Source organism: Sinocyclocheilus grahami, unplaced genomic scaffold, assembly GCF_001515645.1.
Source record: "Sinocyclocheilus grahami isolate Dianchi unplaced genomic scaffold, SAMN03320097.WGS_v1.1 scaffold8.1, whole genome shotgun sequence".
Classification (NCBI taxonomy): domain Eukaryota; kingdom Metazoa; phylum Chordata; class Actinopteri; order Cypriniformes; family Cyprinidae; genus Sinocyclocheilus; species Sinocyclocheilus grahami.
Genome location: NW_015505187.1, coordinates 2,204,886 through 2,222,322, shown reverse-complemented (window position 1 = coordinate 2,222,322; position 17,437 = coordinate 2,204,886). Strand labels below are relative to the sequence as shown.

At 35.9% G+C, this 17,437-nt stretch overlaps 1 protein-coding gene across 1 annotated transcript in view; it reads left to right on the top strand.

Moving 5' to 3' along the window:
• Positions 1-15,644: 15,644 nt before the first annotated feature.
• LOC107591066 (voltage-dependent calcium channel subunit alpha-2/delta-1-like) overlaps positions 15,645-17,437 on the top strand; it is a 63,132-nt gene continuing 61,339 nt past the window's right edge. The window contains exon 1 of the mRNA XM_016280070.1: positions 15,645-16,175. Coding sequence (XP_016135556.1) covers positions 16,069-16,175 — 107 coding nt within the window. The 5' untranslated portion in view covers positions 15,645-16,068. The remainder of the gene's footprint in view (positions 16,176-17,437) is intronic.

The following is a 17,437-nucleotide window of genomic DNA, read 5'->3' as shown; positions in this document are numbered from 1 at the left end:
TGTAAAAAAAACTGAGGTTGGTAGGATTTAAAAAAAAAGTTTTTGAAAGAAGTCTTATGCTCAACAAGGCTGCATTTATTTGATCGAAACACAGTAAAAACAGTAATGTGATGTAATATAATATTTTATTCTATTTCTATTTTATTATAAAATGTCATTTATTGCTGTGATGGCAAAGCTGACTTTTCAGCAGCCATTAATCCAGTGGCACATAATCCTTCGTAAACAATTGTAATGTGTTGATTTGGTGCTCAAGAAACATTTCTTATTATTATCAATTTTGAAAAGAGTTGTGTTGCTTAATATTTTTGTGGAATTTTTTTTAGGATATCTTATTATTGTCAATTTTGAAAACAGTTGTGTTCCTTAATATTTTTGTGGAACTTTTTTAGGATTTCAGAAATCTTTTCAGACATTGTAAATATCTTAAATGTAATTTTTAATGTTCTTTTTTCCTCTAATAGTAAACCCAGCCATATCAGAAATCATAATACTATGTATATATCACAGTGCTTGATGGTAGCATATATTGAATGTGTCTTGTCATTTGTCATAAGGAGACTGTGATGCAACAAAGCAACAGAAAACAATTTTTTAACAAAAAACACATATCAGAAATATATACATTAACTAAAACCTGTAAATTTTGGGTTCACCAAAAAAGAACAACACCCTTTTGTTGTTCCAAAGTTGTATGACTTGCTTTTTTTCTGGGCAATGTTCATGCTTCTCTTTTCCATACAATGTAATATTCCAAGTCCTCTGAAGCCATTATGGTTCTCTGTGTTAAACAGAACTGGGCTATTTGAAATGTGCTGCACACTGAAATGTGCTATTTGGTGAAAATCTTGCCTTTAAAATCTCAACAACAGAATTAATTGTATAGCTGGGACTTGTGCTGTCTTGTGAAGTGTGATCCCAAGAGGGCGCCATTAGACCATTTTCCTTCTGTTACAGCTTATTTATTGCTGCGGCGTGAAGTAAAAGTTTGACACACAAAAATGCCACATTGGACAGCGGCAACATGACGGATGTCCGGTAACGTGCTATTACTAAACATGTTTGTGGCTAGAAGGGATACAGCTACGGCCGGAAAATAACAATAAAGTAAATGTGCTACCTATCACATTCTGTTTTATTATCGTCTGCACCTACACCAACCCTAAACCTACCTCTTACAATAATCCAAATACAGTAATTATTGTTGTTCAGCGTGGCAAAAATGAGGCAATTGATGTGCGCACGCCCACCCTTACCAAAAAGTAGTATACTTCAAGTTTATTTGAGCAAGTATACTTAAGTAAAGTTTAAGTATATTTATAAGTATACTGTATGTAGTAAGTATACAAATATCAGTGTACTACTATTTCAATACTCCTTGGGACTAAATTGGCCCACTTTCTAGTATATAAAAGTATACTTTTAAGTAAACTTTAAGTATAACAGTAGTAAACTTTGAAAATCAAAATGTTTAGTTAGTACTGTTTTACATACATTCTAAATCATAAACATTTTAAGGACATGTTCTTAACGTCTATTTGACATCTGATAGGAAACGTCCGATAGACAGATGAGCAAACACTAAAAAGTATGTCTTGCAGATGTAAATGCAGAGGTCAAATAGACGTCTCCGTGATATACGTGTTATCAGGGGCTTTCATCCATTTGTTGTCATCTGTTATATAGGCTAACTGTGTGTGGTCCTAAACTTTGACAAAAGCTTTTAGAAGGCCACAAATTTCAAATGCCTTTTTATGTATTTGCATTATATTGACATATTTAGCTACATATTTTACTACAATTGTTGTTCTTTTTAAGAACTTACTTTTCGAGGGTTAGAAGTAGCCTATAGGCATGCAGATGTGTAGTGGTTGAGTCTAGAAGGGATACAGCTACGGCCACCAGGGCTTACTGCCCTTACGAAAAAGAAGTTTGTTCAAGTGTGCTATTAGTATACTTCTTTTAAACTAAAAATAGGAAAGTGTACTTTTAGTCTACTTTGTATGTACTTCTCAGAAATTGGCTTTATGTACTTCTCAGAAATATACTTAAAATGACATTTAAGTATACTTGACTTGTACTTAGAAAAAGTCTAAATATGTTTTAGCTATAATTGTGCTCCTAGAATCGGTGTTTTCATTGTTATACTGTAGGGGGCGCTAGTACATATCTTCTGTACAGAATTTCCAAAAGAACACAAGTGAAGAAGAAACCGAAACAACAGATGCTTCCACATGTAATCTAACACGATCATCAGACATAAAACAGCATCAAAACTGTGTAACGTAATGGAATAAAATGTCGACCAATGAAGAGGTAATAATAACTTTCAAGCTTTGGTGTGTTGATCGACTTTATCGACGTTTTGATTCTCATTCTGAATCCAATTCATAGTCTTTTTTCAGCTTTTTGTTCAAAATGTTGTTTATTTCTTTATTTTTTATTTATGAAACGTATCCACATTCAAGTGTTTAAAAAAAGAATGCATGAAGCTAGAATAAAATGTTTTTGTTTACAAGCAGATACCCTGTTCTTTTGATGTTTTGTATGTTCAGATATGCATGTAACAAAATATATACAAATTAATACCTAAATAGGGACATAGTAGTATACTTGAAGTATGATGTAAAGTTCACTAAAAGAAAACTGACATCTTATAGGCGTCTATCAGATGTTTGTACACAGTAGATGATGAAACGATCTTTATCAGACATCTTGCAGACGTACTTGGGCTACAGAGTCCAATTTTGATTTGATATAGTCTTTGATGGTTTCAAGTTAACGTGTTGACACTTAATAAACACAAAAACGATGCAAAACACATCTTTGTGTTTATTGTCGGACAAATGTTTGAACATTTGAATGGGAGTATACATGTGATGCTTGCTTAAATGACCGTGTTGGCCACTAGAGAGAGCTAGTTCATATATTTCATTTCGATTACTCTTATGAAAAGTGTTTATCACAGTGTTGAATTAGTGCAAAACATAATTTAGCCCTATAAGAAGATGTGTGTGTGTGTGTGTCTTGACTCATGGGGACTTGATTTAGGTCCCCATTGGGAAACAAGTTTATAAATACAGCATTTTTGTTTTGTTTTGTTTTTTTGGAGAATGTAAAAATTCTGAAAGTTTTCTGTGAGGGGTAGGTTTTGGTGTACGGTTGGTGTAGGGCGATAGAATATACAGAATATACAGTTTGTACAGTATAAAAACCATTACACCTATGGAGAGACCCCACAAAGATAGTAAATCAGACATGTTTGTGTGTATGTGTGTTGCATATTGAGACAGTTCCTCAAGGTTTCATCGTTAGTTTGTTCTGCTCAGCTGACCGTGATTGCTTGACCTGATACACTCATACGATAACATACAGTCACTTCGCTGCTCACTTTCCTTGTAATATATATAGTAAATACCCACTGTCACTACATACAATTTTGAATTTTATAAATTGTATGGAGTGACAATACAAAATTAATTTTTTTGGAATTAGAAAATTTAAAAAAGGTACTCTGAATTATATTTAATGTCGGAAGCCAGAAGTATTGAGATCATACGTGAATATGTATGATGTGCACAAGAGCATGAAGCTGTAGGGATGTTTTTTGCTTGAGTACTTCTGTATGTCTCTTAATACTCTCATGCACATGGACGTTGACAGACTGCAGAGAAATGCTGCCTAATGTGAGGGAGGACATGGACGGAACAGGCTGTGAATCAGACATACACATCCTGAACACACACACACAAACAGAGTGCCTTGGCTTAATCAGCTAATAGTGGTGAGTGGGAATGTTTCATGCTTGTAGTGCTGAATTAATTTCAACATTTTCACAGCTGAGATCTTTTGGTCATTTTCAGTGAAGCAGATCGCTCTTGGTTGTAGATACCCTCATGCCTCAAAAATACACAGTTACACGACCGCATAAGCAGTGCATTTTACAAAAACACAATACCATCACAACAAATCACGACACGATTTAAAGGAAAATAAATTCAATGAGGACAGCCTTTTTTTATTTTATTTTAAATGCTTATATTAGTTCTTCCATACAAAATTGTGTGCTATGAACTGTAAAGTTGTCTCCGGTGTAGACTACTAATTGTTATAGGTGGATTAACTGCTGTTTTTTTCCAGATAATCATGTCAGTAGTTGGACAACAATGTTAGTAATTGATTTTGTCACACTAGTTCAGTATTAACATGTACAATATCTGGTGATACTTGGTTTTAACGTTGTTTCCGGTGTAATCCCTACTGAAAAAAACCCCCCTGCTTAAACTAGTTAAAGTTATTTCCTGAGCTGGTTTAAGCTGGTCTCCCAGCCCTGAGCAAACTGACGTTTAGCTGGTTGGCCCTAAAACCAGCCAACAAACCAGCTTAACCAAAGGGGTTTAAGCAGGGATGCCTTGCCGCATAGACTTAAATTGTAAATATGTCATTGTACTCATGCTTTTTGCTTGTTTTTACAAATTGAAGGATGAGTCAAAATGGCGATTGTGAATATATAAAGTTGAGCTTGGTGGAAGTTCATGTTTAAGTTTATTTATAAAGCACATTTAAGAAAAAACAATGTTATACCAAAGTGCTGTACAATCTATACAAATGGAATATCTACAAAATCAAACAAAAAATGTGTTAAATAATAAACTACTAAACGTTATAAACATAAACCCCCAAAAAATCTAAAATAAAATGCAAAGCAACGGAGAAAAAAACTAGATTTAAATATGAAATAAATCGCATGGCTTATTTCTGCAGTAATCAATAATTTTCAGTCATTGAACCTGGAATATTTAGTGCACAAATATACAATTTTTATTGTATATTCACTACCAAAGTATGTCATTGTGTTCAATCTCATAGCTGTGAGTGAATGGGGTGTGCAAAAGAGCATGAAGCTGTAGAGACGTTTTTTGCTTAAGTAATCCTGTATGTCTCTTAATGCACTACCAAAGTTTGTCATCCCTGTTGAATAAACAGCATATGCTGGTTAGGTATGTTTTGAAGCATATTAGCTGGTTTAAACTGGTCAAATGCTGATAGCTCCTGCTCAGGACCAGCTCATAACCAGCTTATAACCAGCTCAGGGCCAGCTCAAACCAAGCTGCCATGCTGCTTCAAAACATACCTAACCAGAATACACTGTTTTTTTCAACAGGGATTGGGTTCAATCTAATATAAACTAGCTGTAAACCAGCTAAACCTGACAATTTATTGGTTATTTTGCCCACTGTTCCCACCTCAGTCCAAAGTTTCACAGGTCTGAGGACAGGTGACAGAAGTTTCCTCCAGCAGACAGACAAGTGTTGGTTGGCGCTCTGGGTCTGCCGTGGTGTTCCCGCGCTGTGACAGATGCGTGCGAGTGCCTCGGCGGGGCATCGGACTGCCAGGCCGCCATGATGGATCACACCTCTCTCGCCACCTGCTGCGGCCCAGCGAGCTCCTCTTGTTTATATGCTGCGTCTGCAGCTGGGGTGCGACGCCATCTGTCACTATCAAAGTCTTCCATGATTGGGAATGATGTTTGAGAGCATTTAATCCAAAGTAAGGCTAAATATGTGTCCCTTAACCTCAGTGAGGCTTGTTTCTGAATAAAAAATAAAAAGTTAGCAACTCTTCAGCTTAGCTTGAAGATGTTATTGCCCACAGCACTCTAAATCTTATAGGAAAAATAGAGAGAGGTGGATGAGTAGATTTATGTATGTGTTATCTCAGTATGTCTATGACACATACCCAAGAGAGCCAGAGGGAAGTCGCTGCTTATGCAAGACAATGATTCAGTCTCAAGCAGATCTCGTCTTATTCCATGTTATATTCATCCATTGTCATGCAAGAAATTAGTTTGTGCTGTATAGCCACAACTGTTTCACTGTGTAATCAGACGAGGCTTGGTTGACAAGTCCCTTGTTGTATGGGACATTTATCTCGCAATGAGATGCTGAGATCTTTATATCGTAGGATCTGTGATCCTGAGCTTCCTCTGCTGGTGTCTGCCAGACGAGGCGCATCTGCTGTTGAGAGCTGTGAGATGCAGACATCTGTCTACAATCAAGAGCTGAAACAGTCAGCAGTATCGTGCGTGTCCTGACTGGAGAAGCGGAGCTAGAGACTTAAAACTGTATTTTATAAATGTCATCAAATGTCAAAGCATTTTTTTTTACCACGGCCCAGTCACATGAGTGAGGTTTCTGCTTTATATTAAGCCATAAACATTAAATTTGGAAGTAAAAAAGCATTGCAAGTGCACAGTCCTGTTATATTGCAAGTCCCTTGTTGTATGGGACATTTATCTCGCAATGAGATGCTGAGATCTTTATATCGTAGGATCTGTGATCCTGAGCTTCCTCTGCTGGTGTCTGCCAGACGAGGCGCATCTGCTGTTGAGAGCTGCGAGATGCAGACATCTGTCTGCAATCAAGAGCTGAAACAGTCAGCAGTATCGTGCGTGTCCTGACTGGAGAAGCGGAGCTAGAGACTTAAAACTGTATTTTATAAATGTCATCAAATGTCAAAGCATTTTTTTTACCACGGCCCAGTCACATGTGTGAGGTTTCTGCTTTATATTAAGCCATAAACATTAAATTTGGAAGTAAAAAAGCATTGCAAGTGCACAGTCCTGTTGTATTGTCATTACTCCAGTACTTAAGGGGGCGATATAGTTCCTACTAAACTTATATATTCAGGTAGCTAGTTAAAACATCTATGGCTAAATGTTTATAGCTAACATTTTTAACAAGAATCTCTTTAAACTGTTTCTCCACCATGAAGGCCGTTGACCTGACAGAGAAAACTGTCCCTAGAAGAAGACATTTGACGGTAAATTTCAACTTTATAGTTCTTTTATGCAATGGTGAGAGTATTTTCATTGTTATGAACTGCATTCTGGCACATTTCTGACATGACATAAACGTAGCTAGAAGCATTAGAATTTACTTTCATAGGGTGCTTAAGGAATAAATCCTAAAACTTGGAAACAAGTTAGCATTTAAGCACTTCTGTTCAGTTTTTGGAATGTGTTTATGTTTAAATGCTAGTAATATGGTCTGTGGTTGAAACAAGATCTGAAACTTTCCAACTTGTATATTTTAAATAAAGAATGAAAGAGTTGTCAGAAGCTTAGTTGTGGTAAGGTTGAAGTCATGCGACCTAAGTGTAATTCATAAAAGTTATGTTTATTTATGAAGATTACTTTCATGAATGAAACCTGTAGAAATCATGAACTTTTGTTGGCCACAGAGCAAATTTTGTAAGAAATTCAAACAATATATGCCATTTTGTGGCTCTTTAATGTGTCGTGACAGATGGCGCCTCAGTTCAAGTGGCACGTGAGCGATCATCTCTTCCTCTTTACTAGTTATAGCACGAAATAAACATGAATGAACATCGGAAGGTATCTTGTTTAAACCGCTGAAAGACGTCACTACACACCATTTTTCAAGTTCAAGTCCACCGACATTAATCTACTCTCCTGTCTGGTTTGTTTGTCGGACAAAATGGCAGATTCGGCGTTATGAATGGTCAGATCGCCTGTCAATCAAACTTCCTGCGACGGGTCAATTGACGTGCTTGTTTTTTGCTTATATTTTATTTGTTGTCATTTTATTTGACCCCTTTTAGTTACTTATAATGGTTGAGAATCCCATTTGTTTTGATGGCTTAATGGTTGTTTGATTGATTATTTGATAAACGGACTCACTGGATGCCCAACTTGACACGGAATGTTTTGGAATATGCTGCTATTTGATTCCTTTTTCAAGTGTTTATGTAGAGTGTTCTCTTGAGGCAGATTTAGAGCTGTGACTCAACGAAGGACAGTAGACTCTTGATTTATTTTCATTTCGGTTACGTAACGTAATAGATTTGTCAGAGGCGGCGAGAGAGACAATAGAGGACGGAGGAGATTTTGTGGGTGTCCACTTTGATCAGGGGACATCTGTCTGTCTCTTTTTCTTTCATCAGCGTTGTGTCTCCCTCTTCAAAGGTTCAGATGTGGACTTCTAAAGAGCTGTTTGTTTATCAAAGATCTGCATTGATGCTCTTCACTTTGGCTTTGATGAGTCACACAAACAAACCTCACGCTGCTGACAATTAAAGCCGTGTTGTTCCTTTGTTTATGCACAATATGTTTCTCCACGGTCACCAACCTTCAGTCTAATTAGCTGAGGAATGTTCAAATAGAGGTGATAGAGGTCATTTCTGCTTAGACCAGTATGAAGATCTAGGCTTGCTGGATCTGAGTTTAAACCTCAAGCCAGTGTTTAATCTAGCTTGCCACTCCCTTGCCTGGCCGCCTGCTTTCTTTCTTCCTTAGCATGTGACGCTCCGTATGAAGTGAGCCATTAGACATAGTAACACAATTACACCTCAGCTGACTGGATAAACAACCGGCCCATCTGGGCTCTTATTGAATAAGCAGACCTTTACTGATATTTACAGATAAAGTCAGTCTTACATGAACAGCAGTCAGATACAGTGAGATCTATGCTTTTTAAAACTAGGATTGAGAATGTCAGACCTCACAAATCCAATACAAACAGAATAGGGTTACATCTATGATGTCTGTTTGCACAAATTACAATTTAGTATGGTTAGTATCATCCCTGTCATGATGTAATTTCCTGCAGCTCTAGAGTGATAAATCACATGGCATTTATAGCTCAAGCGATTAACTACAAACCGCTTGTACAACAGTGTTATTTGGTATAATTTACATTTAGAATGTATTTTAAATGAGCTTTTATTTTAGTGTTTTCAGTTTTCATTTTAATTTGTTTCATTTTTAGACATTTTTGATGCTCTTTTGTTTTATTAGGCTTATTTTTCTATTTTAGTACTTATTTCAGTTAGTTGCAAACATTTCTGATTTTCATTTTTAGTTGTGGTAACATTGAAGTCAGGCAACCTAAGCGTAATTCATACGTTTATGAAGATTATTTTCATGAATGAAACCTGTAAAAATCATGAACGTTTGTTGGTCACAGAGCATATTTTCTGCAATAATCCAAAAGTCAATGGAAATATATGTATAAGATGATGATGCTAACTTCCAGGTTGGCCTACAAAAATATGTCATCACTGCAGTTCTCTACTATAGCATCAGATAAGGTAATTCGTGTATTTTTAGTTTTCATTTTAAATTGTTGAGATTTTAGTAATTTATGATGTACTTTTGTTTTATTAGGCTTTATTTATTATTATTTTAGTACGTTATTTCAGTTAGTTGCCAGCATTTCTGATTTTAATTTTTAGTTGTGGTAACGCTGAAGTCATGCGACCTAAGTGTAACTCACAAAAGTTATGTTTATTTATGAAGATTATTTTAAAAATCATGAACTTTTCTTGGTCACAGAGCTTATTTTATGCAATAATCCAAAAGTCAATGGAAAAACATTTAGTTTTTATGTCTGATATTCACAAATTTTATTTTAGTGAACAAAAACAAATAACTTTAGTTTTAGTTAACAATAATAAAGGTGGCAGATTTCATTTTGAGTATTTACAGGCTTTTACTGTCATTGAGACAGTACTGTCACAAATTCTAACAGATCCCTTTCTCCAGGTGTTAAAAACCTCCTTCTCCAGTCTGAATCTTTAAAATGTGCGATACTCATTACTAAGATCTTCTGAAACCCTGAAAATGTTGCATATTGACTAAGTGGCAGTAATGACACCTGTTGAGCATGCTCACCTCTCATGTGGTGTGAAGTTACACAAAGCGCTTTATGATTCAGACGACAGCTTCTGTTGATTTTGTGGTACAAGAAGCTCGCTAGCATGTTTTTTTTTCTTTTAATGAGACAGCTAGTGGCAAGATAAATCATATTGTATTATTTAAGTGTTAAGTATTTTCTCAGATATTATTTTTACTTCGGTATGAATATTGTTTTTCCAGCATTTGCAGTCTTTTTAGGTGAATTGTAAATAAATCAAAACCAGAAGTGAATCAGCTCCTCATTAGCCAGGAAGCTGTGATGTTCTTTCTGCTTGCCCTGCTAGAGCTGCATCTCATTTTCTGGTGTCCTGGTTGCGGGCAGAGCTGTGGGACTGCAACCAGGTCACGTCAGGGTGGCCAGCTTCTTTTCTAGATTTTCTTCATTCTGTGGCTCCATCTGTATTCTCAGCTCAAGTATTTCCAAAACGATCCAGCTAACAATGGAAGCCTGCATGGCTACACTGCCAAATTGCTAATTGTTTTTGGCACAATTTGTGAATATTTTTTGATCAGTCATGAAATTTTTTAAAAACTTTAAGGGCATTAGGATTTTATGGACTGTATGAGCAAGAATCATCTGTAAGACATTGAGGTCATCATATGCATTTACATCTCACATGCTTATCTGGCATCAAACCTGCAAGTTAACATTCCCAAACTCTTATGTAACTTATGGGACTCAGTTAAAATGTAGATATCCTCAGTTGCCTTGGAAACAATCTCCATGGGACAGATTAATTAATAAATTACACTTGGCAAACCATGAGTGGATGAAGCTTGATTTTTGCACAGAATTTCTTTGTAGTTTTCTTTTCATTTTAATTTACCGGTAATTAATTAAAAATGTGTTTCTGCAATAAATACCATATGCTGTAATAATAAATATTCTGAAAAGCAACCAAATAATTTTTTTATTTAATTCTATTTGACATATTATTCTGTACAATCCTGAGGCCTAAAACCACAAGAAGGGCAGCCAAGTAAAAGGACAGAGATGCCCGCCACCGTACCCAATGCATGTGTTTCTGACACGCAAGTCCGTTCATGTCCAAACATTCACATTGCCTTTAGACAAAAATGTTTGTTTGCATGCATTTTCCATTTTTTTCTGTCATGTAAAGTGAAAATAAGAAGCATGTTTAATTTCTTCTGCTGTTTAACATTACAAACAAAAGCCTTTTCTGGGGGAGAGCAACCCAGTTAGCTAAAACCTGCTTATAGAATCAGCTCTGGGTGTTGATTCAGGGGGGAATAAACTCTGTTGGGGTGACACATGGCGCCCCACATAGATGGCCACAATTGATATTATTTTTGGGAAAGAGCTAAAACAAAACTTCGTCATTTAATTTAATAAAGTCAGTATTCCTCAAAGGAAATGGTTCCCAAATGGATCTACCTACACCTAAAGAGCTAAGCAAGGAAAATGATTAGGCCAATATTAAATATTAACACACAGTCATTAGTTACTTGGACAGAGACAGAGCATAAGGCTGATTTGGCCTGCCAAATGACTATGTTAAAAATGAAAGCAAGACACCAGGTCTAAATATATACGGCACTTATTATTATCCTCGTAATCAGGTTCAGGCTGTCATGCAAGTCCTGCTCATTTTTTCTAGGTCTGCATTTATAATTTATGACTTTCAACAATCTAAACAATGAACTGAAATGTAATGCAGCTACTTTGCCTTGAGGAGATATTTGCCAAACTGACTTGTATCAGATAGAGGCTGTAGGACGGCAAGCTTGTGCACTTCTAAAATTCAGAACTGAAGTGAGAATGACTTTTACATTACAGTTCAATTTCTGAATTCTAAAATTCATGTTCAACTCAAATTTTTCACTAAAAACAAACTTTGTCAAGTATAACTTTCAGTTGTAGCTTGACAGGTTTAAAAAGCTCTGAAATGTATAGGTTTATCTGCCTTGCAGACAGGGACAATGAATTAAAGAAACTATTAAAAAATATATATTTTATACACTATCAGTGAAAGGTTTAGGATCAGCAAGATTTTTTTTTTAAAGAAATGAATGCTTTTATTCATCAAGCATGGATTAAATCGAATAAAAGTGACAGTAGTGTTACAAAAAAATTATATTTCAATTAAATGCTGTTCTTTTGAACTTTTTACACATTAAAATAATCTTGAATAAATAAATAAAGAACCATAAACCCTGAACTCTAGCATATGTTCACCAATTAATAAATTAACTTTCATGGACCAGGGTGGAAGAATATAGAAGGCTGCAAGATTCTTATTAATTAATAAATCTTTCATTTGACATTGGTGCATTTATTTTTACATATGTATTTATTAATGCTTTTAATGAAAGATTTATTTATTAGTTTTATTTTTAACACAGCCAAATTATTGAATTTTGTCCAACCCTGCAGGACAGTGTGAGGTTAGGGGTCTAATATAGAGTAATATGAAGCGTATGAATTACTTTCACTTTTATATCATAATCATCCATCTAAAAACATCTTGCACGAAAGGGATGGAGCATTAAGAGAAACCAGAGAGAAAAAACAAAGCACTCGCTCATATTTTACCCCATAATCTCTACCTCCCCCAACAGTTGTACCATTTCCAAGTGGCAATAAAACCCACCAGCATCACTCAATGTAATCCCAACAGAGGGATCCATAACAGCCCCACGCACCCTGATGTCAGTAAATGTACAACAGTGCTCTCTTTGGCATCGCCTGCCAGGTTGTATGAGGTCATTTAGTGCAAGTTGAGTAGATGTACCTCACTGACAAATTTCTTTTCTGCATTCCTCTTCTTTCTTTTGTCTCTCTGTGCTTCCCTTGCTCTTTTTCTCTTTTGCTGACTTACTCATTCATCTTCTGCCTTTTGAAGAGTGTATCCTCTTCAGCTTCAGAGTTGGTCTAACTCGGGTGACTCCTGTGGCTGTGAATAGATAGTGTTGTGTTGCTAGGAGACGACTGAGATCAGTTAATCTGTGGATAGAGTGTACAGCGTTTGCCCTACCTGCCCGCTCTGTAGCTCACATCCTGGGGGATGAACCATGAACTCCTGATGACCCCATATATGCATATCAGAAAAAAAACATGCTGTCTTCTCCCTGTACAGTGATAGACACCCTGACAATTGCAGATGCATAGCTGTTCCTTATTGGCTATACTGCACTGCAAACAAATAATTTTCCTCAGTATTTTTGTCTTGTTTTCCAGTACAAATATCTTAACATTCTTAAGTCAAGACACATTTACTTGAGAGAAAAAAAAAAGGTTTAACATATAGTCTTGTTTCTGGAGAAAGTATCAAAATGAAGTTAGTTTAAGTTTAAACAAGTAAAAAATCGGGTAGGAAAAATGAACTTAATTTCTAAGGAATTGCCATTGGGAGATATCTTGTTTTAAGATAAACTCACAAAATGTTGGTAATTTTTTATAGAAAACAACAAGAAAACAAAAGATTATATTAGACCCCCCCCCCCCTCCCCTTACATATTGATTACTCTTAATATTTTCAGTGTTTATTCTTCTCATACTGTGTCATATACATACATAGTTTTAGACATTAAACGAATATCTGGATTTCATACTATACATTATGATGTTATGTTATGCCTAAATTCACTTTTTTTTAACAATTGATTGTTTATTTAATAACTTATTTGCAATGATAGTTTTTAGTGTTTTATTTTTTATTTATACAAATTGCATAGAATTTAAGCTAAAACTTTTCAATAAGGTTTCATTTGTTAACGTTAAATACATTAGTTACCTTAAACAATACTTTATAGCATTCATTAATCTAATGTTAATCTCAACATTTATTAATACATTTGTAAGATCAAACTTGTATCTGTTAACATTAGTTAATGCTCTATGAACTAACATGAACATTTTTGTTAATTGACATCAACAAAGGTTAAAAAATTAGCAATGTTAATAAATGAGACCTTGTTATAAAGTGCTACTGATTATTAATAATAGCTATTAGAGATTCAGATTTTGGCAAAAAAAAAAAAGTCAATATGTGTCCTTGTTGATGACAAACTCTTCACGTACAGTAGTGCAAGCAGTGGTTCTTGATACTGTTCTCAATGCCACTCTTCTGTATTGGTTGCGTTTGTGTTGGATGCTGCTTCTTCTTACTAATGCCACCTAATCTAACTAAAGCCCTGTAATCCACTTAAAATGATGTTATGAGGGAGCTGCTGGATCCGTGAGGATGCTTTTATGAGAATGAGTTTCTGTCTTCATGTACTGCTGCGACCTGTGCGTCTCACATTGAGGAAACAAAAACACATCAGAAGGTGACTGCAAAACACTTCACAGTAAATAAATAAATAAATGGTGCGTTTGATAGATACATTAATTTAATTGAAAGTCATATCTCCTGTAGGGTCTTCTTATAAATATTATCTATCTGTTAGATGTCCTTAAAGTATAATGTGTAATTTGTAATATGTCCTACAGATTCATTATGTGGTCGCTCCATATCTCCTCCTTTGGTTTACAGTAAATACACCTCCTCACATATTCAAAGTGCTAATACATGCACACACACACACACACACACACACACACACACACACACACACACACACACACACACACACACACACACACACACAATCTCACAGTTCTTCAAATACGCCCTAGTGTAAATCCTCATATTTGCTGAGATCAGAGTTAGCTGCTTATTTGCTCAGTAAATGCAGCGCTCCGGTGAGCTCACCTCCCCTCAGCTGCACCCAGACAGCGAACACTGCATATCTTTTCATAACATAGAAATCATAACCTTGGGGAGCAATCTAACCTGCAAAAAAAGTTATTAAAAATCTATTTATATTGTCAGGGAAGATTTCTTTCCTCTTTGCCATTTGATAATAGACACCTTTTTAAGAACTGAGATATTTGCTTTAGAGTGTCAATCTTTAAAAGTTTTTAAAAAATCTATCTAAATGTAATTATCTATTTATCTATCTATCTATCTATCTATCTATCTATCTATCTATCTATCTATCTATCTATCTATCTATCTATCTATCTATCTATATATCTATCTATCAAATACAAATTCAAATGCCTGACCATCCATCCATCCATCCATCCATAATTTATGTTTTGACAAGGTTGTCTCAAATTTATGAACAAACGTTGCTATGTTAATAGAATGTTCATTCTGAGTTATATGGTCTTCACATATGTTCTCAAAACGTCAGCACAAAAAGTTTATACATTAATTATTATATGCCTTTTATTTCTGAAACTTTTTAGTCGGACACTCGTCGTTTTTTTTTTTAATGTTACTACTCTCAGTAACATAACGTTCCCATAATTTAACATTGTTTGCAGTGTGTGTGTGTGTGTGTTCCTGTCTGTCTCACTGACTGTCTGTCCATCTGTCAATCTGTTAGCAGTTAGCAATAAGTGAGCCTGAGGCTGTACATACAATAAGATGCAAAATGTGCATTTTATTTTTATTGTTTTAATGTGTCCATTTTACTGAAACCTACAATAGGCTGCTCAATAGGTTGACTATCATTATCACAAAATCTCAACTTGTTTTCAGTAAAGATTATCTTTATTTTTTTTGAGGCAATAATAGCAGGTCTTTTATTTTTTATTTTGAACTAAAACTGTATTTGAAGAGTTTAGATGCAAAAGCCTCTTAAGAACCGATTCATTGCCATAAAAGTGAAATGACTGAACCTACACACAGGAGCTTGGGGAAAATGCTCATTTTAGAAGAAAATGTCAAACGGCACTTGGAGGCTTTAATTTGTATTCCTATAAAAATGGAATTTAAAAAATAAATATACCTTGAGAAATCTAAAATTGCATAAGAAGTCCACAAAAATGTTTCCTCTGAAATGTATTGTTGTTGCTATCTATCCATCCATCCATCCATCCATCCATCCATCCATCCATCCATCTATCTATCTATCTATCTATCCTGATGCAACTCCAACTTTCTTGTCATTCAAAGCTATGAGCTCGTGATGCCTAGCAGCGCGTATCTATACTGTGCGGCACGAGCTCCTTGTATGGAGCGACACGCGTGAGGAAGATCGCGCGCAGATGGGTGGGGGCCTGATCCGCAACAGCGCGCACAGTCTAAAACAGACTCTTAACGTACTGCCAAACCGGAGGGACACGGGAACGCCCCGCACCCGACTCCCCCTGCCAGTCTCCACATCTCTGGGGAAACATCTGAACTAATTACAGGGCAAAGGCTGAAGTAGCTGGAGGGACCAAAAGCATCTGAGATTTGTTTGTGGAAGTATAGCTGCGCTCATGGCGGCAGCTCGGCTGCTTTAGGAGGGTCACTTCGGTCAGTGGATTTTAGAGGGAGAAACTTGTCTGTTGGATGTCAGTCAGAAGAATAATGGATGCGCTCAGATTGTCCGCTGCTATTCTTCTACTTCTGTCTTTATTCAGCTGTGGAAGCGCTATACAGTTTCCCGACTCCCATCTGTAAGTAGGCAGCGCAAAACTTGCCTTTATTGTTATGATTTCTGAGTTGATTCACTTCTTACTATCAACATTTGTGTTGGCTATAATTGCAAAAGACTTTTACGTTTTTATATTCCAAGAGCGGAAGATAGACTGGTACTCTTCAAGCCAGAAGTTGCGTCTTACTGGACGCGTTTACACAGTTGCACGTTCCGTCTTCGCTATTTTGGGCACAGTTGTTGGTAGATACACGCGCGTCAGACGGACGTCTTTGGCTGTTGCGTCGCGTTTCAGTGGCGGTGTTTTAAGTTACAGTTTTTATCAATCGATTTGACACTTTTCTCCAATGCAGTGTACTTGTTCTCAAAACAATTAGCACAGTCATCCAAACACAAAAATATCTTAACCAAACAGTTCAACTTCACTGCAAAATGAAGCACTGCAATTTGTTCTAGTAATGCATTAATTAAAAGTAAACAGAGGCGGACAGTAACTTAAGTACATTTACTTGAGTATTGTACTTAAGTACACTTTTTGAGTATCTGTACTTTACTTGAGTATTATTTTTTCTGGGAACTTATGACTTTAACTTCACTACATTTGAAAGACAAATATTGTACTTTTCACTCCACTACATTTCTATCAAGGTCCTCGAAGTAGAAAGTTGTTACTATGTAGCAGCTTTGAAAGTCAGTGGGTGATTTTCTTTTTCTTCTCTAAAACGTGGCTTTCTTTTTTTCAGACAGTTTATCAGTAATCACTCTTGTAGGGCTACATGAAGTGATTTCCTAGCATTTTTTGAACACTGACCAGCTGCAAATGTGATATTTATTTACAACATTTCAATAAGAAGTAGTTAATATTGCGGTGTATATTAGATGCAATATTGTCTGATTTTGCTAAATTGTGTAAGTGAAAATATTACCTATAAAGCCACAGAAGAACTGTTGTGCATCTCCTAATAAAACACAAAAGGTGTTTGACTGAAGCAGCACTGCACAGACTGGTCTGTGTGTAACACCAAAGTACAGCGAGAGCGATTAGACAGCATTTTTAAAATATTTGTTTTGATGTCAAATAAGCCTTGCTGTTTTGCTTTTTTGTTAAAGCAGTGTTGCTGTTGTAAAGTTATACAGCTACAGTTGTGTTGCTGGGTTTTAAAGCAGGTTTGATGACCTCGTCGCTCTGTATTTACAGGATTTCACTGTACTGTATTCAGTAGGTGTAATGTATTCTAAGTTGCTTCAGAAGTATTGCAAGTACTACGTACAACAATAAAACAG